General features: G+C 47.7%; 2 protein-coding genes across 2 annotated transcripts in view; one reads left to right on the top strand and one right to left on the bottom strand.

Moving 5' to 3' along the window:
* LOC144153017 (neprilysin-like) overlaps positions 1-26,140 on the top strand; it is a 142,166-nt gene that overhangs the window by 83,771 nt on the left and 32,255 nt on the right. The window lies entirely within an intron of this gene.
* LOC144153018 (sulfotransferase ssu-1-like) lies at positions 14,596-23,659 on the bottom strand. The gene is made up of 2 exons (XM_077684650.1): positions 23,507-23,659; positions 14,596-15,931 (listed from the first exon to the last, which is right to left on the bottom strand). Exon 2 carries the CDS (start codon positions 15,861-15,863, stop codon positions 14,913-14,915), a length of 951 nt encoding a protein of 316 aa, XP_077540776.1. The 5' UTR covers positions 15,864-15,931; positions 23,507-23,659; the 3' UTR covers positions 14,596-14,912.

The raw sequence follows: 26,140 nt of genomic DNA, 5'->3' as shown, positions 1-26,140 counted from the left end.
CAAGCGGAGCCATGAACTTACTGTCGTTATTGATGAGGAAGACCTTACAGATTTTATATTATTGTATAAATCATTTCTTTATCCATATTGCAAACTTTTGGTTTTTCTGCGCGGCAAAGCTACAAGTCGGATTTGAAGCGGACCGTGGTGGATCCCTAAGGAATAATTTCGACCCCGTGATTATTTTTAACGTGCGCCGAAATGTCGACACACGGGCGTTCTTGTCTTTGGCCTCCATTTGAAAAACGTACGTTGCGGCCGAGTTCGAACTCGCATCGGTGGGCTCAGGAGCACAGAGCCTTATAGCAACTGAGCTACCTGGACAGGTTCTTCCAGGATGCACCTAGCCCAAAAAGGGAGGTAAAAGCACCCCGGAGAACCCCTGTCTGGTCTTGTTCCTAAGAAAAAAATGCAAGTCGAGGAGGAACATACGAACTTGTCACTGGATACTCGTATCCGCCGTGTGAGGCGAGGACGCTAAAGCGCAAGTTAATCGGGGACGCCTGTATGCCCATTACGCCAATTTTCGCAAGCGAAAAAATGAGGGACCGTCCCCTGAAATAATAGACATTAACATGTGGGCTGAGGCTCTGAGAATGGGCATTAAGATTACCACGCAGAAACACTAAACCAGCAGACAAGCGCGAACGTCCCCTACTCCACAGTTACAGACCTCTGGAGGGCGAGGCAACCCCTGTTTTTCTCCTTTCTTCCGGCCTTTAGATAAATGAAAAGCAAAATCTTAATACTCGATGGGGGGAATACGCACCAGAAAACCATTGCAGCGTTACAATCTAAAATAAATGTACTGTGGCTCCGGCACCCCACCCCCCAAGCACCCTCCACCGAGATAGATGGATCGATAAAAAGACATAAATACACTCCCACACACAAAAAACCCACACATGTATGAAGTTCAGGATTCACCAACCCCTCCCTGCACGCACTGTCGCTCTCCACATAGTTCTCTTAGGCCAAACAGTAGGAAAGACCGAGATGAGCGTTCGCTTTCTCAGTTAAGGACCAACCACAGGCTGCATACTTCCCGCGTTTTCACGGGTCGACGTCGTTCCGCGTTTTTGCACGACATCGCGCGTCGCCAAAAACACATTGCGACGCCAGCTGACGCGCCAGCAACGCCGATGTCTATGCTTGCCAGATATCGGCGTCGACGCAGCGCGAAAAAGCATCGGAAAGCGACCGGCAGCGCCCGGATTTCCTATCCAACTCGTGGTTTAGGGTCGTTCCTTTCAGCAGAAAACAATCAATTTATTTTTACCCTCCGGTAGTTGGCCGCTTTCAGACAAATTGCAACCTATTTCTGTTCTAAAGCGCTCATGAATTCGTGGCCTGTTTGGCATTCATCGGGGAGATCGCGGATTAGCGATAGCATTTTGTGAGTTAAATAAGGAATGTCTGGGCATATCGCTTCTAGTATGAGCATAAAGGGGCTTGTCTGCAAGATCAGTGCGTGACGAGCAAGCGTTATCAGCGCCAGAACTCTAGGGGCGCATTACATTCCATTTGCGGATACCGTGGCTTGCTCAGGGGAGACCGGATATGTGCGATAGCATTTCTAGACTCAAATAAGGACACTTTGGTTCATCGCTTGTAGTACTGGCATAATTGGTTCCACCTCCGAGACCCGTGCGCAAACAACAAGCGTTATGACTGATAAAACGTTTAAATACGGCCGAAACCAAGCGCACCCGATATTCGTTGGCAGCATAGCTTACAACACCGAATTCTTGGCCTCTGATCTCTTTGCGGCGTGGTCGAGAGGTTGAAAGTTCGATTTCCATTTTGAAAGTACATGGTTTGAATATTCACAAAACCTCGTTTTTTTTTCGGTGGAAGTATGATCAGTTTTGTTCATGGGTAAACAAAGGGTGCCAGAGTACCAGGCCTTTTAATCTACAAGTGACCTTCGATTCAACCCTCAGTAGCAAGGCAACGCTGAAATTTCTTTTGCTTAACTGCCACCGACCCGAATTGCATGGATCCCAACCCATACATTCCTAACTGGGATTGAGGTGGCGCATGCCACCTCAATCCCAGGTCGTCTTTTTCGCAGGAGGGGAATAAGACGAAGCATTTAGCATCACTCCGATCCAGCACCCCCCCTCACAAAACTGCTCCGACATCCTTCATCACTACCGGGCTTCCCGGAGGTCCCTCGCGTCCCAACATCCATCCCTAGGTGGGGCCGACACACAAATTTGGCGACTACTCTAGACCGAGACATACTACAACCACATCTCCCTTCAATGTATTTCCCCTACCGCATACCCCCCAACTGCCCATACTTCCCCGGCACCCCAAATACAACTCATTTGGCCTCGATGTGCCCTGCCATTCCCCCACCCCCCAGCCACCCACCCTTGAGTAGTCGGAGGAAAGCTCGCTGCGCAGTGGCCAGCTCGCGGATCAGAAATTTCTTGTGACGCGCGCCCGGCCCGCTGCAGTACAGCGTGGACTACAGGACTGGGATGTCCACCCACCGCCTACGGTAGCACTCAATGCACTAATAAAAAAAACTTTTATATCCCATTCTATTCCATACGCGTATGAATCACTCCGTACAAAGCATCAAGGTAGGGCACAAAGTTTTAATTAAATAAATTCGTCGAAGAGCGTTTTTTTTTATAAAGAACCCTTATTTTGTTCAGATTTGAGGTGATAACTTGAAATACAATTTGGAGGATTTCAAAACTGCCCCTCAAGCATTCGCAGCAATTAATAAAGTAAGGTAAGTGTATTTTTATGGCAAATACAGGGTCCTGATTAGGGAATTTAAGCAATCGAAAATAACCGCTCATAAACGGACAAAAATAACTTGAAAAGGGCGGCAGAGTTCATTGAAACGTGTCTACCAATGCACGTCAATTCAGCGGGTGACGCGTGACTTCACCGTTCTCGTGCCGTTACTCGCCCTCTCCTGTGTGTCGACGCGCTGCCGCCGAACGACGCTGGTGCTCACTCAACGCGTGATTTCGCGTGCATGTAATCAGCGCTTTCGTCTTGGTGTTTGATAATTCAAGCTTCTGTTGCTCCCCCCCCCCCTCACTTCCGCGAAGCACCAGAACCACGGCCTTCAGATGCTACGAAAGGGGCCCCTGAAGGGCTGTACAACTGGAGGAATATCATTCCCTTCAAAAGATGGGAAAAATGAAGGCTGAATCCCAAGGTCCTGAACTAGGACAGAGTGAGAGAGAGAGAGAGAAAGGGGAGAGAGAGAGAGAGAGAGAGAGAGAGAGAGAGAGAGAGAGAGAGAGAGAGAGAGAGAGAGAGAGAGAGAGAGAGAGAGAGTTTATTTAAATCAAGAGGTGGGATTGTACTGAAGCGTGACGGAGGCGTCCTCAGTACAAGATGCCTTGAGCGCGGGAGGCATCGACAGCCCTTTGGGCCAGCAGAAGCTGGTTGTGCAGGCCGGTACTCGTTAAGACACCAAGGTATACGCTGCTATTATCAACTCGTTTACAACGTTGCGTGAGCGGCGGTACCTTAGTAATGTGACAAAAAGTGCGGGTGCAGGCGTTGGACACCGCTAGTACAGGTTTTGAGGAATCAAGGACCAGATTCTCAAAACTTTCCTACAGCGATAAATCTGCGTGTGTCCCGCACGTGATGGTCGAAATAATACAGCATTGGGCGAATCAACACCAGAACGGGGAAGTTGTTGGGGTTGAGGAACGTCAGCGCCAAAGACAACGAAAAACCATTACCGGGCCAAATTATAGCACATATGACATACTGGATAAGCTCCAGCGTGATTGCATCTCCACCCTGAAAGAACGAGGGGCTCGAGTAGGAGAAAGGGGGGAGAATGGTCTGGAAGACGGCAGAGGTGGAGCCGATACCTAAGCCTCGGAAGAAGATATGCCTGAACCTTCCCCACACGTCGCTGACGACGGGCCCACCAGTTTTTGCCGTCAGCGGATACATCGAGGATTTCGCAATTAATCCGCGGAAAAATAACAGTTGAGCAGAAAAATGAGTAACTTACCTGCTTGCTTCAATTTCTGGCGCCTGCCAGAAAAAACACGCTACCACTGCCTTGTGCAGCAGGAGGTTGGGAGGCCAGTGAAGTCCAGCCCCTAAATTTTCGAAGATACCTTAGTATCTGCCGCCACTTTTTAAAAGGTTCCGCTCCTCTCGGTTCCCCGATCCTACTAAATGCTGTTGCTACTTTCGAATACTCGACTCTCCTTCACTATTCGAAAGCAGACAATGCCGTATAGCAGCGCACCAACAATGTTATGCACACAGCTGCACCGACGTTTCCGTTGGTAGAGTTTTCGAAGCCTCGAGCCTTTTCCGTTTGGGAACAAGCTTTCAAAACCATGGCTGGCTTTCGGGGCTTCTGTCATAAGGCTGTTGAACTGTTTATAAAATGCAACGGCACGCGCACACACGGAGCACAGACACACAATCCATCTTGAAATGGTGTGCGTGCTTTTCTGTTTACCCAGCACGCGGTACGTAATACAAGAAAAAAAAAAGGAATGGCTGCTCAGCGTCAGCAAACAAATACCTATAACAAGAATGTACTTGCAAGCACCCAAACGCCAGCGTTCTTTGGGAGGCCCGTTTTCAGCGCATAATGTGTATGTCTCCAGTGTTTTGGCGGCGTGTGCACGGGTACCGCTGTGTCCTTGATGGGGGCTTATAGAGTGCGTCGCATATGTCTCGCTTCTCCTTGTGCGTCCGCGCTTTGCACGACGCATCACGATGAGATCTATATTCAATCAATACTTTTAGGATATGTCAATAAAGGTGCAGTTAGATCTGCGCCATAGGCTCACTTCGTAGCCGGAGAAGCGTATTGTAACAGAGTTGCTGTGGCTACGATTTCTGCTTTCCAAGCATTGAATGCCAACGAATAGAGCAAGATTAGCCTCAACGGTTTTACATCACCATAGCGCAGGAAAGACAGGCGCCACCTACAGTTGTCTGGCTTCAGTTGTGGGCGTGAAAGGTTGCGGCTTCTTGGTGTTGGTCAGTTTCAGCGAGAAGGCTAGACTGACAATGGTCCAATGTGCTTATTTGAATAAGCGCATGTCGTGGCCGGTCTGAACAGTTTGGTTTATTGCTTAAAGACATAAAAAGAGGATACGTTTGTTAAGGAAGAAATTGTGGGAGTTTTGGCAGAAGGGGACCCGAAGTCCAGAGCCCCGGATGCAGCAGCTGGTTCCCTGCCTCTCAATTACACCACGGCTATCTTAAGGTCACCAGCTATCTAAAGCTGCCTCCCATTTCCCCTGAGCATACCATTGGTCATGGATTTGTGGTTCACGAAGTATTGTGTTCTTAGGCGTACAAAGAAGAGAATGCCTCCATATATTTTCGGGAAGGGGAGTGTGGCAGTCGAGGTTGCAAGGAGCACGGTAGGGCAGTTCGCACGCTTATTGTTCAGCAACATGAACCTCTTCCAGAGCCTTACGCGCGGGTGTCCATGTAATTTCAACTTCCTTCGTTGTGTATGGGAGAATATTTCCGAAGGTATTCCGTCTGTAGTGGTGTTTGTAATGCTGTAATTTGAGTATCTATTTATGTTTATGAGTGTATTTGACAGTTGCGCTAGTTGGATTGCCATGAGGATGTGTGCAATTTCCGTTTGTTCCGTTCCTGTGTGGCCGGAAGGTGTCATGCACTCACAAATATTGCCAGAGTAATCCACTGCGACGATTGTTGCCTCTGTACTTTCGTACAATGTGGCGTCAGTGTATGATTTTGGCGCTTTATTCGAAGGAATTAGATTTTGGCTTCTCGACTGTTCTTGTGTAGGTTTGGATACAACAATTTTGGGCAGGGCAGAGTTTTTATGAGGAGTCACTGGATGGGTTTCGCGTCCGTCAAGGCGTACAGCTTCTTTTCCATGATGTGGGTGTAGGGGGGGGGGGGGGGGGGCGTGTAGCCCACAGCAACCCCTTCCCGGTTGAATCCGTCCCGTTTGAACCCAACCCCAAAACGCTCTTCCCGTTTGACCCGTCCCGTGCGCGGCCGTTCCCGAAACGCCCTTCACGTTTGGGCGCTGCCTGTTTCAACCCGTTCCCAAAACGCCCTCCCCGGTTCAGCCCACTCCCAAAACGCTCTTTTCATTTGAACTCGTATCCTTACAACCCGTTCGATTTTCCGAAAATATGCGTTTCCGTTTTTGAAAGTGTTGCCCAAAATGTGCATCCAAGGAACGGGTCATGCAATACTGTAAAAACGTAGCAGCTCTGTAATTTAGCATATGGCCGATATTTCCAACCGATAAAAGTTTGCGAATGCCTGAGGCCGATAATGTGCTCTTGAAGCTTTTTAGTGAAGCAAATGCTTTCGCATTTTTTGTTCATCTGGCTTCTTTACGGCATCAAAAGGTTTGTTCGATCATTTATGGCTCCTCAGAAAAGAAACAATCGCTCTGAAACAAAGTATCTCGATAGACTTTTTCCCGTACCGGTGCTTCCAGCGACCACCACGGCGAACTAGCCAGTTAGGGCCGGGAAGATTTCGATTTCACTGTCGAAAAACTTGGCAGCGAAACATCCTGAAATGGGCGTGGGTTCAGATTCCGTAAGTTGCGTGCTTTATTTTTAATTATCAAGGAGCGGGAGCCCGAGTGGAAATGAAAATACCGTAAGGGCCATCTGAAAAAACTGCGCACATTGCATGTCATGCATGTCTGTTCCGGCATTTCAAAGAAAATATCTCCAGCTAGCAGCTGGTTCGGCAAAAAATGTTTGAAGTATTAGATGGATGACTGCCTAAATGTTAGGCACTCTACTTTTCCACGTACTGCGTGCCCACCTTTGTATTATCCTTAAAAAAGTACACGGAAAAGCGTAAAGCTTGGGGTGTTCTTAACGCCTGGATAAAAAATATGTGCGAATCATTTCCTCCAAGGGAGAAGTTCACGTTTAGACTTCAATGGCCATTTTTTACAGACATTTGCACATAGAGTGACCGTTAGCCCCAAATTAAAAGTAATCGTAAGTCCACTGACCGCGTTCATAAAATACGCTTATTATTATTTAGATTTGGTAATTATATTTCGCGAGATTTTTTACCGCGTAGAAATAAAACATTGGCCCTTTACTACCCCTACCAAATTGTTAATTGTATTTGGTAAACGATCCAACTGCGTTTCCGCTACGATGCGAATACAAACTGGCCCAGCGCCCACAGGAAGAGGTTCTATTATATTAATTCCCGTACTTTTCTTCTCTTTTGGGTGCTACATATAAAAAGAAGCGCATGTGCATTCGTATATAGAACAATTCAATACTTCGAAAGTCCCGTGCAACCGTCGGGACTGGAACCCACACCGCTGCAGGAATATGCATGCGCGCAACACGCTCCAGACCGCTCGACCAACGCCGAAGCAGACTGAAGGGCGCAGTTTCAGCTGTAATTCAACAAGTAGGACCTAACGCACCAAACTACCTGTTGTTTTGTTAATTTATACCACGTATCGTAAAACCAACTACTGCAATAAGTTTGTGCAGAATAAAATGTCTTGTCTGTACTTTGGTTCCGCCAGCAGTAACAGTTTCTTTACTGTGGAATATGTGTGACATAACTTCAATTTAATTTTCAGGTTATGTCGGACGTAAGTGCATTTTTTTACTTTGGGTTACGTCGGACGTAACACAAAACATTGTGTTAAGGTACAGTCGGATGTAACTTTAATTTTAAAAATTGCACGCCTCGGTACGAGTCACCCGAGTAACTGGGTCCGTTATTCCGAAAAGGGACTAAATGGGAAAATACGAAACGGGAAAGGAGTTTTGCACCGAGTTGAAGCGGGAGAGAACAAACGATAAGTTCGAAATGGGAATGGCTTCAAAAGGGAACAGGCGAAATGGGAAGGGGCGAAACGGAAAGGTCATTCTGCGCCGGGTTGTAACGGGAGGGAACAATCAGAAAGATTGAAATGGGCATGTTTATGGGAATTCTTTCAATAAACAGCCGCTTTTTCACGTTAGCAGAGTGGCTGCCCTGGTGTCTTCAAAGGTGTTATAAAGACCGAATTTCAAAACCCATTCGGCGATAATGAAAATTGGGATGTCAGCCTTATACGCTGTCATGATGAAGGCGTTTATTTATTCGGTGAGTGTCAGTTTGTTATTAGACCAGCCGCACGATATCGGGCTCATTATCAGTACCTGTATGAGTCATCTTTTCTTCTTACACTCCTGCTGTTCCCCTGGTTAAGCGTTTCACAATGCGGCGCAATTTAGTTAACATTTTCTTGATTTCTGCAATTGTAAGAACGGCCCTGCCGAAGGCCATGTCAAAGATTATCGCGGGTGCATTCTCTGGGATGACATCCCTAAATATTTTAGGGGATTTTTTTTAACTCGGGTAATTTTTTAAGCTCTTTTTAAAGGTGAAATTCCGCGTTTGCACCACACACCTTGCAGCGGTGACAGAGCAGCTGAAAATTTGAAACGTAAATTAAATAATAGTGTAATTAACGCCACATAATGGATTTATTTGATTACTAGAAGGCATTTTAGTTTGTTTTGTTCATATTCTAGGCTATCCTTGATTTTTGAGGCACTGGCGGTAAAATTATACCCCCTTGTTTACTTGGGTGACACAATGTTGGTGCCGGCATTTGTTACGATGGGAAAGCCGCTTTGATATGATGGCGTCTGCTGCGGGCGCGGCTGGTGACGATCTGGCGAGCATTCTACCACCCAGAGAGCGTCGAACAAACTTCACTGCGCAGGCGCAGCGCCTGCTGAATTCATGTATCCTTTCTGTCGTCTCGGCCGTACTATAATTGTCCATCTTTCCACATTTCAGTAACTGCTGCCATAGAGTTTCTCAGTAAGTATACTAGAGAGTAAACTGCGCCTGGTAATCAATGTCGTCGGGGGTTTATGGGAAGACCCCCCTTTTTGGCTTTGGCTTGGCGTTACAATTGGATTCTTAAGCGGTTTTGGGGATTTGCTTTCTTCACTAAGCATTAACACGTCTACGAGCTACGAGGAAGTTGAAATCCTTCCTTGTTCTGTAGTACCCATGTTCGGTGAAACAGCAGGCAGTGCGTGATCGCACCTGAAGTTGGTCATGCCGCAGTCGAAGGACGTATGACTGAGCGGTAATATGCCGCCGCGAAATTTGTTGCCGACGAAAAAAATAAACAAGAGGTACTTCGACGAAGACAAGATACGACAGATACGGGCGCCTGAATCCGCCCTATCTTGTCATCGTCCACGACTGCTTAACCCCACGGTTTCTTTTTTAGATGCGACTGCATCTCATTCACTCGCCTTGTAACTGCATCCGGCGTCGTCGGCGTCCGCCCCTCCCCCATTCTCCTCGCCACGCGAGCTGCGCTCTCCGCCGCTCACCCCCTCTCCTCTCCGATGCCCCTCTCTCGCGAGGGGCATTGGAGTGGATTCGAATGGATTGGATTGGCTTGGCTTGGCTTGGCTTGGCTTGGATTGGATTAAAGTGGATTGTGTTGCGTCATAGCCGCGGCAGACGCACTGGCGCCGGCGCATGTGCAGTACTCTTTCTTCCGCGGTCTCCTGTCCTTCGGGCGCGCTGCGCATATAACCGGTGTGCCGCTCTCCGGCGGCCTTTTGGTCGACGGTTGCTCTCCGCTTGCGCTTGAACCCCCCTCAGCGTCGCATCACACCAGGGTTCCCGCGAGGGGAGGTGGGCGTAATTTTCTCGTTAAACTACAGCTGACGGTCACGGTGGTACTTGTTTTAACCATGAAATGCCTCTAGCTTCAAAACTTCAGTGCCGGGATCGGCCTTGAGATCCTCATGGTGCAGGAACAGAAAGTTGCGATCATGACGGTGGACATACCAGGACATGACATGGTCAAAGTAGTCTCCGAAATCAACTTCACATTTCAGATAAAGGTCGGAGTACTCCTCAAACTATCCTTCAGCGAAGTCGTACCCAGTGAAACCTTTCGTGTGGTGAAAAAAAGGAAACTCAGGCGTCCTTGGAGTTTCTGATAGACACAAACATACTTGGCTTCACGACTTTTCGGGACAAGTCTGTAGGGGAGGTGTGTCTTGATCAGCCAGGTCGCTTCTTTTTGACCACGTCTTCGGCTCAGAGACTTCGAGACACGGCGTTGTCCTGTAGAATTCCAGAACGCTTGGAAGTGGAACTCCGTCGTGGAAAATAAGGTAGCTGCTGCAACCATATATCGTTCCGCTCTTGGGATACGTGGCAATGAAAAGTTCATCAGCTGTCGGTTTGTACTGAAGTGCGGAACGAAAGAGCTCTGGGGAGATATAACGGACCAGCCTGAACCCGTCGATGTATCAATATAAGGGTCCTCGGGGAGCTCTGAAATCCATCTTTACAGCAAGTAAACCTGCGTGTCTTGCGAAACTTGAGTGAAATTTTGGGGCCTGAGGATATGAAAAAATGATATGAAACACTGAAGGGCCCCCAACGGCAAATATTCATCATCATCATCATCACCAGCCTATCTACGCCCACTGCAGGGCTTTCGAAAATTCGGTTCGATTAATTATCTCTAGTCTATTATAACGACTAAAATTTGACTTCAGCGAAATCTGCATTTTTCTTGTAATGCAGGGCGTCACGTAGTCGAGAATGGTGCGAGGTTATGGCTTTTAGTAAAGCTTTTTGAAGCGACCTAGGGCTCCACAAAAAAGAACAAAATTTAAATCGAAGAACAAATTTCGAACAAGCAGTCAAAGTGACTTGCACATTTGAGAGTCGGCGAATCGAATGGTGCGACAGTTGGTCTGCCCGCACCCGTCTTTGAGCGAAGTACTTTCTGTAACCGTGCATTCGAAACGGGATAATTGCCGACCATACCAAAGCCCTCTGAGCAAGTTGTGAACGGGTTGCACTTGTTTCCTACGAAAGAACGTTGCCGGGCTCGCTACAAGTACGTAAAATCAACCGAACCTCCAGTTTAAGCACAGCATATATAAGACTATGCACAGACGAACGCTAACACAGAAAAAAAGAAACAATCACAAAGCATCGTTCGTGGAACTCTCAACGTAAAGAAAGAGAGAGAGAGAGAGAGAGAGAGAGAGAATAAACATCTTTAATTTGAAGCTTAATAGTGCAGGATGGTGCGAGCACCACCGGTGGGGGGGGGGGGGAGGGGTGAAGGAAGAAAAAATTTGGCGCGGCTTGAACTAGTGGTGCAAGGCTGGAAAAACAGTGGAACTGGGGGTCGACCTAGCTAGCGTTTTCCGGTTTTACTAGGCTTTGCAAAGTTTTCTTTGGTTTTGCGATGTCCTTGCACTGGAAGATGGGCGGGATGGGTGGTGCGAACGCCTCGCGTATACCTTGCATCGCAATCACCCGCTTCTCCTAGTCGCGAACGGAACTCATCGCACACAAGTTAGTGTCAAACCACACCCTATCGCAGACGCGACAGCTGTGGCCAAACTGGGTGCTAAGGAATTCGCGCCGCTGGAACCGGCCGCTCGCGGCAACCATGGATTTGCGGGCTTGACGTTGGAAGTTCTCCATTACCCGAGTCCGGAGTCATTTTGCCGGCGATTCCGCTAGTACTCCACATCACGAGCGCGGTACGCGGGATATTCATGCTGGGCGCGTAATGACGAGACGCTGCGTATCGCCGACACGGAAACACGGCGCTGCGTCGGCGCAGTGACGTCATTGCTAGGTGAGGCTTGGCTCCGCCCGCGAAGCTGCGAGAGGGTCGTTCCGAGTGCCTCGCACTTAAAGCAAAGCTTTACTACTTCCGTCCAGCGATTTCGCAGAGGATGCGCAAATGACCTTTTGACCGGAGACACACCCCCGGTGACACATCCCTCGAAGCGCATCGCCTGATTCGCCGGGGCCGCTGTTGGCGCCTGCGGGCGCCGACAGCGGTCGCCACCACCGCTGCGGCAGAGGCAGCCAACCGCCCCCGCAGCCTCCCATGCACGTGCGCTGGGTCGTTTCGGGCAACGTGACTCGTCTCGCGCCCGGCGAAGAGAAACGGTGCATTCGCCATGAATGAACGCTGCGTTCGCCCGGCCTCCTGTGAACATTGCATAGAACCGAACGGCTTTGAGACGTGGTCGGCAACACAGCTACATCAAAGGTTAACCAAGTGAAACCAAGACTAAACCAGACTAAGCCAAACTTTTGGTTTGCATATCCAAAGTTAGCGGAGCTAATCCGCAGCCATTTGTTTCTTCGTATTTTTTTGCTAACGCCACCGGACCAAGCTCAAGCTTAAACAGCTGCGCTGTTAAAAGAAGGGCCAACCGAATACAGAATGTGATACCAACTCTGAAACCCGGCTATCGACATTTATCACAGCACTCATGAATTATAAACAACTGGACCTCCTGCGTCGTCTCGTCGTATGGCGTTCGTAAAGGCGGGCTTATATACTGACGTTTTCGGCGCACTGCCGAACGGCGGGGTGATCGGCGACGACTCGTTGGATAGACCTCGCCATCCAGAACATTGAACCCATCGGTAGTTGAGTTTGTACGACGCCTAACGCACCGGCCCGATGCAGCAGACTCGTGCGCAGCTAAGCTCTTCTAGAAAGAAACAGCTCCGCAAAACCCCAACTCTCCACATCTGGATGTAATGCTGTAATGCGATGAGCTAACAAAAATACATAACTATCCTATCCTAGAAATGCTTTTTCGTGCATCGAGTACCACAAAACAACGTCCAATTAACGAGGATGATTGATTATTCTGCGGTTTAACGCGCCGACGCAACGCAGGCTATGAGGCGCGCCGGAGTAGAGGGCTCCGGATTAATTTTGACCACCTGGGGATCTTTAACGTGTGCCGAAATCTCGTACACACGGGCGTTTTTGCTTTTCGCCTCCATCAGAAAAGCGGCCGCCGCGGCCGGGAATCGAACCCGCAACCTCGTGCTCAGCAGCGCAACGCCTTAGCCACTGAGCCACCGCGGCGGGTGACTTCCAATTAACCTCCCCAGAGAAGAGTTTTAACAAAATCGTTCCGTCCTACACTGACAAACATGCTCCCGCGTATTCAAGCCCTGACAATCGCAATCGAACTTTTTTTTTATTTCGTCACACCTGCGTTTAACACTGAATTGCAGACACTGAATTGCAAAACGGGCTGCTGAATTGCACTGAATTGCAGAACGGGCTGCTGGGCCCGTTCCATAGCTTCGACTCCGCTTCCTTTCCTGCCGATGCCTCGTTGAATGCACCCGGCTATCACACTGACCCGCTCAGCATCACATTTTCAGGCCACAGCCTCCGTGTGTTTAGGTAAAAATGGATCTCAGAAACCCCGCATATTTTTCTCTACCGTCCCTACACGGTCAGGTGACGTCGATGGCGACAACAGAGTGCAATTCCGTAGGATGGCGATAAGCAGATTGAGAGCACAATATGAAACCATGTCTCATAAATATTAGGACAAATTGCATAGTTACGAGATGCGATAAGTTAAAATCGTGAACGGTCAATTTTTATCAAACCTCGTTTTTGCAGGCCTGTGTGACGCCATTGGGTTAGTTGGCAAGGCAGCCACTGAGGTAGCCTGGAGTTTTTACTCCTTCCGTACTCAGTAGAGAAGGCAGGCTTCTAAAGTGCCTCCGTATAGTGAAACAAAACTTCGCAATGCAATGGCGCATACCGTTTCTTCAGTTCGACTTCGCTATAAGGAGAAGGCTTTGTAGCCAAACCACCCACCCCCTTACCCGTGAGAACAAGGCGTACACCCATCTTCAACTTGCCAGTTCGTTACACCGTGCGATGTACAAAAACGGGGTTTAAGGCCAGCGCCATTTGTCGGCACAACTGAAAGCCAAGAAAAGTTACGCTGGAATAGTATCGCCACTCCCTCGTTTCAAGGCGCTACAAGTTTGTACAGCTTTTTCTTAACCTGCCATTCCCTTAACTCAGCATGCACAACATGCGAAACGTTTAATTACAGGTATTGTTTTAAAAGAGCCTTCACTCAAAAAAGTGTTTTTACTTTGCGCCCAAATCACAAAACTCGAGTAATACTTACCTCTGCCAAGCTCATTTTTCGCTTTAAAATGTGTATACAAAATCAATGCACTACTCTAAAAAGAAACTCCAGAACACGCTTTCGCTTCAAGATAGGCATAGAACTTCTGGCGTCACTAGGATCTTTTTTTTTTTTTTACAGTTAAAGGTTTTTTTCCTATGTTGACGGTCCATTCTGCAGAAGTTCACAAAATCAATTTCCTGCCTTGATTGATTGATTGCGGGGTTTAAAGCGCCGAAGCTACAGGCGGGCTATGAGGCGCGCCGCAGTGGAGTTCTCCGGATTAATTTTAAGCACCTCGGAATCTTTAACGTGCGGTTAAATCTAGACACACCGGTGTTTCGATTTTACCCTCCATAACGAAAGCAGCCACCGCGGCCGGGATCAGCAGCACAACTCAATAGCCATTGAGCCACTGCAGCGGGTCCGGCCTTGAATAAGTAAATAATGAAACAATAAAATAACATTATTGAGCGCCGAACGAAAGCAATTTGAATGAACAGGTTAAAAAATACTACTAGCAAATATATTTCAGGTGCAGAATATTCTTTACAGGAGGGGTCTTGGTTGTTGCACGAACAGCCTTCTGCACTCTGCACCTGAAGCGGAGAAGATAAACGCCGGTTTCGACAACTTTTATTTACCATTGCTAATGCGTTTTAACATGAGCACTATTTTCGACAAAGCGACAGTTGTTGGACAGAAAAACAAGTGTGCAACGTATGAAGCACCAAATAATGCGCACTGTTCAAGCGGAAAAAGTTCCATTCGTTCGCTGTAAAATTGCGATCGTTTTCTGAAAACACAACCTTTTTATATAGCTTCACTCTATATTAAGGCACAGATATGCGGAAGAAAGAGTGTCAGTAGCTCTGGAGATCCGTAATATTATGTGAAAATTCGAAATATAGTCGTGTAGACGCTCCCAACCAAGCTTCACATAACGCCATGCTTTTTCCACGTGTCTATTAAATCCGTCTGGGAGCATCGCTCTAGAATCTTCTGCTCCAGTCTGGCATTCTGTTCCTGCGAAAAGTGATTTTTCCAATCTCCTACGATGCCCTTGCGAATGAAGCTGGCCGTAGAGGGATTCTTCTGAGAAACCTCATGAAACACCTTCAAGCCCTCCGGTGCGTCCTCTTCAATAGGTTTGGTAAAGAAGTTTTTGAAGTTTTCCGTAGCGTGAACTTGCATAGACTTCACGTCGCTGAACTTTATGACATTTTGGAGGATCTCTTCGTTTTCAAGAAGCAGCTTGTAATACGCCTCGTCGAAGAACTGAGCGATCTTGAGCACGTTCTCTCTCGGCTGGGCCTTCATGTCCTCGTAGTGAAGGAAGAGGACGTTGGGGTCTGCACGGTGCTTGTACCAATCCAAGACGTGGTCGAAGTAGTCCCCGTAGTCGGTTTGGCCAGAGATGAACACCTCGAAGTAGTCGTCGAACTTGCCGTCCGCGAACTCGTATCCCGTGAAGCCTCGCGTGTGATGGAAGAACGAGACGCACGTGTCCTTGGGGTTCCGGCAGACGTAGAGGTACTTGGCTTCTGGATGCTTCGGCATTAAGTGGTAAGGAAAGTGAGTCTTGATGACTCCGGGCCGTACCATTTCCCGAACGCTGTCCGCGCCGAGCATCTCGATGAAGGGACTGCTCTTGAAGAAGTCCAGGGCGCTGGCTGGTGGTACGCCCTTGTGAAAGATAAGGTAGCCGATGTGCTGCGTCCACGTGGTTCCGCACTTGGGGTACGTGACGACGAACTTGTCGTCCGGCTGGACTTGGTAGCTGAGCGCAGAGCGGAGCATTTCGATTGTGAAGTTTTTGCTCAGCCGGATCACCCCGTCCATATCTTGGTACAGTGGGCCGTTCGGGATGCACACGTTGACGGCCATGGTGGGTTTTTTTTTCCCCTCTTCAGTCGGTGAGACGTTTTGCTGAGTGCCTTGGTGAGCTTCGTTGACTGCAAAATTTGAAAGAAATGTGGTCATGTCTAGTTTCACTTTTGACCGTACAATGTGAAACACTGGGCAAGTTTGAATCGCGATGATAAACCTTTTCCGGAAGAAAACCAACAGTAGGAGTGTTCAAAGGCGCAAACAATCGCAGGTTTCATTCCACAGGTGGTTTGTGCATTGTCGGTTAGAAGTACGTTACAAACGTCAGGTTAAAATGGTTTTTGCTCGACGAATCTACACCTAGGAACCGGAACAAGCCGTAGTGGAGGGCTACTGATTAATTTAAACCACGTTGCCTCCTTAAAGTGCACCGAAATGTGGAACCGCGGGCGTTTTCATTTTTCGCCTGAGGGAGAAGAAAGAATAAAACTTTATTTAGTTGCCAACTTGAGTTGCTAGGTGTCAGCCAGAAGCCCCTGGGCTCTGGCAGCGTTTTCGGCCAGTTGGACGGCCGAAAATTGGTCCCCCTAAAGCAGAAAAGTTCCCGTGACGAGAAGGATTGCAGCCGTGTACTTGGGCTCAGCAATACAACGCCTAAACTTCTGAGCCAGAGTGGCGTCCAACGCTGACTTCAGTCTTGAAAAAGGACCCTATCCTTGAAATCTTCCTGATGTTTTGCCGGTAAATCCCTCGTTAAAGTATAGTTTTATAAAGTGTAGGAATATTTGGAAGACCACACACAGTAACCAAGTGACTGATCACTAAGATCACTGGAACTTCCCACCAGGGGAACTTGCAATACTTTCAAGGGGAACTTGTGGTCCATAATAGATTATGAAAGCGTAATAATAATCGTACATCACCCGCCATACGAGTGAAACGGCTCGTAAAAGTGAAAATACTGAATTTTTAACTGCAAGCATGTTGAAGTATCCAACCAACCCGTTCAGTTTATACATAAGCAATCGTTCCCCGTTCCACAATACGGGGCGGTACATAACTGAAAACAATATACCGCAGAGATAGACGCAGATGCATTCATAACTCATCAGTTGCGTTTTAGACAGTTTTATTTTCACGTGAGAGTTTGGGCGACTTGGTACTCCATTGAATTAATGCTTACAGCGCGAACATTTAGACGAACGACAAAACAGAGCGGCTACACGGACAAACTCTCTCTCGTCCTTCGTCTAATTATTCGCGCTGTAAGCATTAATTTATTTTCACGAGCGTACAGAGTTCACGTACGCAAATGTGAAAAGTATACCTAGCCCATGCGCATGTAGTTTGAAACAATTAGTTTCACGTACCGACGCACTCCGCGCGTAGGGCCATTCGATGTACGCGCTCTCCTTCCAAAGCTTCGCGTTACTCCTAGCGCCGTCTAGTAGAAGATACATATTGCTTGTGATCTCGCGAGCCTGTTGCTATCACGACGACAAACGCTACTTCGACAGGCTTAGCAGCTAAAAAATCGCTCTTTTATACAAAAAGCAAAGCTGTTTGACGATTTAAACTTTAGGTGAGTGTAAGAATGGGGAAATTGAAGACGAAATTACCAGCTTAGAACAAGACATCGCACCGATGTATTAGCGACTAAGCTGTTTTCGCTACGAAGCGGTAGGGCAGGCTTTCGCTATATAGGCCAACTCTACGTACGGAAGCAACGCGAACGCTGCAACGCAAAAATTCGCATCTCACGTACGTCCGTGAGACTCACATAGGCCCTTTGCGTTCTGAGCATGCGCACTGGTCACCCGGGAAATTTCTACGCACGTGGAGCCTCTATGTACGTCAAACTGAAACTGTCCATTGTTAGGGAGATATAATGTAAGCCAGAATAAATGGATATCGATCGAAACACCTTACGACGCGCACTCGTAGCTAGCATTTCGCACATAATTAGAGAGTTTTAGAATAACGCGCGCAGCCGTATGCAGACAGTTATCGAACGCTATTCATTTGCGTTGCTCACACTGCGCATGCGCCGCGCGCTAAGCCTCTTCTGCGCTTAGCGGACGGAAGATGAGCGGACGCTATTTCAGGAAGCGTGCGTACTGCAGGCCGCTTGCGTTTCCAACATGGCGGCAAGTAGCGCGACAACCATCCCCGTTTCCGGTCTTCTGTGTGCAGTAATTTGTTTCCGATGGACCAAGTTCTTTGCTTCTGTATTTTTAAATATGTCGAGTGGTTAGCACGATGCCCTCGCGCGGCTCGCGCGCCTCGTGACATCTCTTACTGCCCGAACGAAGCTTTATAGTCAGGCCAGCGATTGAAGCTGTGTGTGGTGTGTTGTGGACGCGTTTGCTTCGCAATGAAGTACAATGAGTGGCTTCTGCGGGTGGACAGCGCCTCCCATGCTTTAGATTATCTTTCTCGAGCGACGTGCGACTTAACCTCGCATCGGGTATGTACAATGTGCGTGGCTAAAAGCCTTCTCGCCGCCAAGTGACTTGCTGTTCGCCCCCGCAAACCGCGCGCGAGGTGAGTTCCGGATTTGCGACGGGCAGGAGGAGGCAACCGATCGCCTGTCAACCGCGGTTCAGACTTGCAATGCATGTCGTGACGTTGTGTTCGTTCGAAACACATCTCTGTATTTTTTTTTGAAGTTGAATAAAATGTTTGCGTCATACCCGGGCATTCGGTTCAGGGCGTTCTGTGTGATTGCACGAGAGAAGTGCCACGGGGCTTCAAAGCTTTCCTAATGGAATATACTCAGGTAAGAGAATATTTATGTGTTATGGCTGTGTTGCATTCAATACTAACCGCAAAGCGTTTGTTAGCACTTGTTTGAATAGTCGTAAAATGTCCAAGCACACCGCCACACCACTGGCAGATCATATTTCTTGTGAGGGATTCGTTTGCTGTCGTCTGAGTTCTGGCTTTCACTCGCAAGCAGTTTCCACTTTGATCGTTGACGCTTTAACTTTGATTGCAGCGGTTTGGACTTCGGCACTTTGCCATTTGATTTTTGAAGGCAAGAAAGATTCGCGTTCCAAACATCGTCTTCGTTAAGCAGAGGGGATCTGATTTTTTTTTCTCTGGCCCAACCACCCGTCTCGCTCAACAGAGAAATGGACGTCTAGAAGAGTGTTGGCAGGCGCGTTAGGCTTGAACAGGAAGGGAATCTTGAGTTTGTACGCGCCACAGGCTATGAGTGGGCCATAGACAGGCCGCGAGGACGAAGAATGCTACACGCGTGGTGGAGCTTGATGAAAAAATGTGATGACTGAAAGGGCACATAAAATTGTATGACTCGGAATGAATGTGCATTTATCACTACTACTGAACGTTCGTATTCAACGCGTTAGCGAACGTTACGCGATAAGTTAAAGCTTGTCACATACAGGCTCATTTTTTTATTTTCTGTGCATTCCGTGCAAGCCATGAGGTTACACTAAATAAATACCATAAATCAACGCTTCGTTCATGCGGAGAGATAATTGCCGTTGGACTTTAAGTACATCAGACATTCCCCAGTGCTTTCCACCAACAAGAATGGACCGCTTTCATAAATTTTGTTTCTTGTTCATTGTAACCCCTCCCGCTTCAGCCGCTAGGACAGGCTAAATAGATAAAGAAACCCGTCGTTCTAACGCAGAGATAATTGCGGTAGTACGCCAGGTGCGTTGCGAATTCCTCACTGTTGTCCTCTACCGGGAACAGTAACCCAATTCATAATTAGCCATCTCCTCTGGAATTTTTTATTTCAAGAGGCGAGCGGTACAATGACTGCATGCCGAACCCCGTGTACCATGAAATAACTGCCATATATCATTATTTGTCGTCGCCAGCGATGTAAAGGTGCAGCAGAAAAAGATTAGCCCGTGTAATTGATATGACCGGAGTGGCGTATTCAACACACCCCGCGCTATCGCTCCCGAGCTCCCCGATAGCGATAGTTCCCGTGCGCTCTTTGTATAAAAGCGAGGGTGACCGGAAAAGAGAAGCGAGTCGTATAGGCCCCATTTTGAAAGATGCCTTATCCGCGCAGGGTTGCGTTCCCATCTGTCCCTGGTGCGTCAATTTTCAAGTGAGCTGATTCTCACAAGTATCTTATCGAAACGTTGTTCTTACCTTCCACTTTTCAGGGGAGAAGTGCACCACCGTGACGGCGCACGTGCACCATCTTATCTTGCTGTTTCTATTGTTTGCCTGGGCGTTGGGAAATGTGACATTTTCTTTATCGCTGCTTTCCTCCAAAGCCGATAGTTTACTGCCGAAGGTTCGGTGAGGCAGTGCAAAGGCAAGCCACCACGAAAGAAGCTGCGAATTACCAAAGTGTGCAAGGCGCCCTCTCTCTTCAAAAGCGACCTCGGGAATCAAACACCTCTCTATTTACCAAGATGTGTTTTTTAACTGCGCGTACTTTTACGACGAAAATAATTTCACTGTGCTTTCAACGGTCGAAAATTGGCAAGAGGAAAATCGCACTACACGTGTACCTAAAAAATGGTCGACCCATTTAATTCGATCGTTATTTTTAAGGACGAGTCGTGCTTTCCTGCTAGTCCTATTTATTGTTTTATGTTATTGTGAAAATTTTCCTATGAATTGTACGTGTATCGAGCTGTGACTTTTGTTTTGTGCCACTATGTACCACAATGGTTCAGTCCCCCCTCCGCGCCCCCCTCTTATGTAAGAACCGATTTGGGGCCCTTCAGTGTAGGATAAATGAGGATGATGAAAAGCATTTCGAATTTTTGAAAGATACGCAGCAAGTGTCGCTGATTTTATGAACTCGCCGCTTAATATCGCAATTCACTGTAATGCAAATATTTCGGAAATCAATCCCGTTCCTGCAGGAGCGTGTAACACGTAACGATGAACGACACGCCCCGAATGTTTTCTTCCACGAAAAAAGAAAGAAAAAAAACTATGTAACAGTTTTGCAATTTTCAGAAATACAAGCCGGGAAAAGCAGCTGCTTTAGAGGCAGAAATGTGTAGTGTATTTGCAATAGTCGCACAATATAATAAAAGCAGTGACAAGCAGACGCTGTAGTGGCTTTCGAGGGATATATCGCCTGCTGTGACATTCTGTACGGGCGGAAGCAGAGGCAAAACCATCGGGCCCTCAAATCCTTTCTATTCGGCATCCAGGGCCGTTTGTATGGAACGAGGCTAATTACACTTTACGCAGTTGCCTTATTTTTACCTACCGTTAAATTGGCCACCGCTCCCATTTTCAAGGATGTTGACGTGTCACCACTCTTATTATTATTTTCATATTTATAAGCCGCATACGTATGTGTTTTTTTTATTTGGCGCAGGCGCAGTGCTATTATAAAAAGAGAAACTGCATAAAATTTATTTTCTCAACTGAAACAAATAATCCCGGTTTGAAACACATTGTGGCAATACGCAGATTCCGTTACGGTGCGCCGTGCATTGCTTTGTAAAGCCTATTACGGCCTATCGCAGATGAATTTGTCGGTGTTGCAGGAAAATTTTGATAAAATACCGCCATCGGTTTTGTGTTAACCTTTTCCCGTCACAGCTCCACGAAGCTTGCGCAACTTTGACGTAGGCTCTGACCTTGACGATCAGCCACTTTGCCACTTCGCGCTGTCGCAACACAGGCGATGATGTGTGCCGTAGTGGAGGGAATTTTGACCACCTGGGGATCTTTAACGTGCGCCGAAATCTCGTACGCACGGGCGTTTTTGCTTTTCGCCTTCATCAGAAAAGCGGCCACCGTGGCCGGAATTCGAACTCGCGACCTCGCGCTCAGCTACGCAACGCCTTAGCCACTGAACCACCGCGGCGGGTCATTTTGCCGTTTTCGTTTGTACGTATTGCAATTTTTTACGTTTTACTACTCCTTACGTCCCGTCCAACACCCACCCCACTACTGGAAACAGCCCTGCGCCACCTTACGCGCTGCTATATTCACACTTAAAAATATCATGACTGTGTGAATGCATCCGATGTTCTCAGTGCTAAAACTGAAAATTGCAGAGGATTTTAGCGCCCCAAAGTACTGCCAGACCTATAAAATAGTTGGGTTATTCTTTGACACAGCAAACAAGACATAAACGTATGCAGATGTCCAGCCCTCACCCCCCTTAACGAGGGTGTGTATATGCATAAGAAAACACGTGAACGTTTCATGTTTCAGCACGGAGTTGATGCCTACGGTTCCGGCAAGCTCTTTGTCCGAACCAGGGACGTAGCGAAGGGAGCTCAACCCCCCTCTTACCCCCCGGGGCTAGTGTTCGTTTTGGCCAAACTACTCCCTTCCCATAAACCATAAACTCCTCCCACCCCCACCTTTAACATTTTTTTGGCAACGGTCCTGGTTCGAACAGCAAGATTTGATATACTCTACTTGTACTAAATACTCAGGTCGTATAAGTTAAATGTTGGCCGTCAATCCCCTAACAATCAAACAGAAAGAAAAGGCACAATTCGTTTTGTCATGTGGATTTCTCGGCCGTCATTAGTTTCCTTTTACAGCCTCTTTCCGGAATTAAGTATTTTGAAGTCCCCACGTTTTTAACCGGTTTAGCCCTGGCCAATCCCCCCTTGTGGGTACGTGCCAAAAAAATTGAGGACATCATCATCATCATCATATATTGCATGTAGAGGGGGGATTAAAAGAAATGCGAACAGCGGAGCTCACATCCTCTGACATATGCTGCACCGTCCGGCTGCAAAGTCAGTAAACTGCGCACATGCGCACTTGTTTGACAGCGTTTTAGAGTGCGGCCTACATTTATGGGAAATGCTTGATCAAGAAGCGACGCCGGTCGTTTATTTTGAGGCGCCTTTTCACGCTGCGTCGGTACTGAGCAGGGTGATCGTCGAAGGGCATCATGTACCTGCAATCAGCCTGCTGCGCACTTGGCTCCCGAATGTAGAAGATAATAGGATGCTCAGTGGCGACAGAGCATAAAAACACGCCTCGAAATAAATGAGTGGCGTCGCTTCTTCATCAAGCATTTCTTCTAGCAGTAGGCCACTTTCAAACGCTCTGACAGAACTACGCATACCCGCAGTTTACTGACTTTGCAGCCAGACGGTGCAGCATACGTCGGAGGCTGTGCGCTCCACTGTTCGTATTTCTTTTAACCCCCCCCCCCCCCCCCCCCCCCACCCCCGTACGTACAGCCTTTGCAAGAACTTTCTCGGCCAGATTAAAAGTTTCCTGGCACGAAGAATTAGAAGCAGAAACTTAACCGTTCAAGTGTGGGATCAGATCAGAAAAAAAAAAAAACTATTTCTGACACTACGCAAAAAAGGTGCTCGCGCCAATTTCGGGGCATAAAGCATTTCAATCTGACTAGGGAATAAAGTTTTCATTTCAAATTCTTTGTGGCCAAATAACTTTTGCCATGGTATAGAAACTTTTGGCAACGAATGCGCGTCGAGACTCGAGAGCAAATGTTCGCCACACTACGCACTATTCCACTTCGCATTTTTAGCATCAGGATGATGGAGACTGTAGGATGAAAGCATTCACTACCAAAAAGAAATTTCGGGCCAGTCATTTTAATTAATACGCGAAGCAAAATATTACGATGATTAGCACAGTGGGAGGGACACGGCGTATCACTTGCACTTGAGGAAACAGTTTTCAAGCATTAGGCAAGAAATCCGGCAAATCAGCGGTAGGCAAATTATGAGAAATCAACCCACCTTTTTTAGTAATCTGTCTCGGGGAACGGTGGGAGCACAGCGCGCTAGACAGCTGGCACGTCCGCGTTCTTTGGCAGCGGTGAGGCCGTTTCACGTCGGCGCTAGTCACGGTAAAGTGCCAGTAATGAAACTCCGCCGCGACGCATGAGCGCCTTCGATTTCAGCCGCGCAGCGGCGCCCGCAACGCTAGGGGCCTTATGTCAGCCGAGTGCGCGCGCTTCGGAACGCTGCCTGTTCGCCAAATCACAGACGTTGGAGCGAGTTTGTGCGTAGACGGCATATTCGACGAGAGTGTAAAGTTGGGCATGTTGGTTATGCCTTCTTGTTGGTGATATGCTCTCTTGAAGCGCAAGAAGTAGACACAGGACGAGACAATAGGTGTGACGATGACGTATCATGCTGTTTGGGGGAGTTATTTATCTGTATGCTTTCCGAAGTAAACGTTGTTGGAAGTTAGCGCTCGCCCTCATCCCATGTCTCGCCTTATCCCGTGTCTACTTTTTGCGCTTCGTCCACATGAAGGCATATTCATTCGCATTCGCTTGCGCTCCCAAATTCCTGCGTCTGTTTTTTGTGAGATTACATGCCGCGTTGCTTTGGCGCTGGTTGCAACAGGGTGATCTTCGAACGAAGAGGCAATTCTTCAAGTACGCCGCCCCCATCACGCCTTCAAAGATGGCAAAGCTTTTGACGAATGTCTATTTTGGGTATTCCTGGATGACGTTGAGAAGTTCAACATTTCCAAGCTTTGATGTGCAGACTATAGTTTGTATTAACGTGTGAAGTGTTGGTTTTCTAATTGCTATGGGGATGCACTTTTACGCAAGAAATGTCAACTATTACCGGGAAAGCAACGCCGAAAAAGGCAGGTATTTCTTTAAAGTGAAGTGCGTCTTTTAAGTGAAGCTTATATGGATTCCCGAGAACAACAACTACAGGACCTCCACGTTATTCGAAGCGCGAGATGTTCGAAAAGAACGCCCCTCTGTGGGGGCTATGAGCAGACGGTCATCAGCAAAGTCGCACGCCGTTAAACGCAAGATTTTGAACTTCTGCTTATACGTCATCATCCCTTAGCTATGCACCCTGAGTAGGCACAATTTTTGGGATCAAAACACGACTTAAACCTCCAGCTGATACATCGCATCACTTGGATATGCATTTTGATTAGATTGGTTATCGTTAGCCACCGTTTTCAAGATCAGTAGAGTCAAAATAAAAGTTCGTGCGCCTATGTACGTCTCGTTCTTAGTGACGACCGCCGCAAACAGTAATCAGAAATAAGATAAGCTTCTCTTGTCACCTGCCTTCATGAAGGGAATGGCTTGGGACTTTTTAATTATCTTCCATGTATACAAGAATTCCCGTACTTGTTTGGAAGCTTCACTAGCATGATTAAGGAGCCTTCACTTGATTACAGGGGTACGCACGCATTTAGAAAAGCATGGTTGTTTCGCTAGCTGAATAGCACCTTTTCTATAGTGGATAGCAAGCAGAAAACGATTACTTAACGCGCAAAGGCGGGTCCAGGTGCTTCTTCTGGTTTTCTTTCAAGCTGGTAACTTTGCGTGCAGACACAGAAGTTTATTCTGAGTTTATACCAAAGGTTGATACAAAACGTTTCTACTAAAGTTTATTCTAAACCGGCAGACAAATGAACAGCACCAAGCAGCCGTTAAACTCAAAGTCTTGCGCGCCTATAACAATTTGCATAGGTGCCGTGCAAACCCAACAGGGCCAAAAAATTAGCTGTAAAGCGGGTACTTTTTTCTAGTAATCTTTCACGTCTGTACAGCCGCGCTCGGCTTCGCTGGCGTTGTACGGCCTGCCCAACCCACGTCATCAGCTTCAGTGCAGAAATTTGCACGCTTCAAGCGCGTAAATATCCGCGCTCCGAACCTGCCACGTCAGCTCAAACTTGGAAACGCCGGCGTAGCTGGCCAAAAAACAACCACGTTTTTGTTCTGTTTCTGGCAAAACTCTGCATTGCGAAGCGTCCGCCGAACCAAAAGGTCAGGCTAACCAACAGCAGGGCCGGGGCCCTATATATCAGGAGATACATAGAGCGAAACACTAGGAAGTTCCTGTGACTTTACGGTGACTGTGGCGGCAGCGCCACCGCATGGATGAAACAGGAGTGATAACGTTTGTCTCGCTTTCAGTCGGAGTTCTGCAACAGAAGGGAATGTGATACGTCGGGGAGAACTGTGTCGGCATCACGCTCGCACGGAAACTTGCGCAACCATGGCGTAAGCCGAATGGCCGGACGGCGAAGCAGGACGCTTGCAAGACCGCATTTCTCTTTCTCAGCGCGTGTACAAGGATAACTAGCAACGGTCGCACTTATTCCGCGTCGCTGCACGCGGAAAAATGTACCGACCCGGAAACGTTGGCTGCGCAGTGCTAGTCATCCGCCGGATGATCAAATAAAGTCTTTTCACTGACTCACTCACTCACGTGCTATTGAAAATGGCGTTATGTATTTCCCTAAATAAAACTGTAAAAATTCACTTTAATTCAGTGGCAATGTACATCGTGTGTCTATAAAAATATGTGAATTGTATGATCTTGAGGAAAATGTAAGCACACGCTTGAGGCTGTGCCATTCTAACCGGTATATACCGCATGCCTTTT

This window comes from Haemaphysalis longicornis, unplaced genomic scaffold, assembly GCF_048455015.1.
Source record: "Haemaphysalis longicornis isolate Haplotype H1 unplaced genomic scaffold, Haemaphysalis longicornis Haplotype H1 scaffold_9, whole genome shotgun sequence".
In the NCBI taxonomy this organism is placed as follows: domain Eukaryota; kingdom Metazoa; phylum Arthropoda; class Arachnida; order Ixodida; family Ixodidae; genus Haemaphysalis; species Haemaphysalis longicornis.
The sequence above is the reverse complement of the archived record's forward strand: the minus strand, read 5'-3'. Positions and strand labels throughout refer to the sequence as shown.

Bases quoted from the DNA above. Each gene is read 5' to 3' on its own strand.
- LOC144153018 (XM_077684650.1), bottom strand. From the start codon at position 15,863: ATGGCCGTCAACGTGTGCATCCCGAACGGCCCACTGTACCAAGATATG.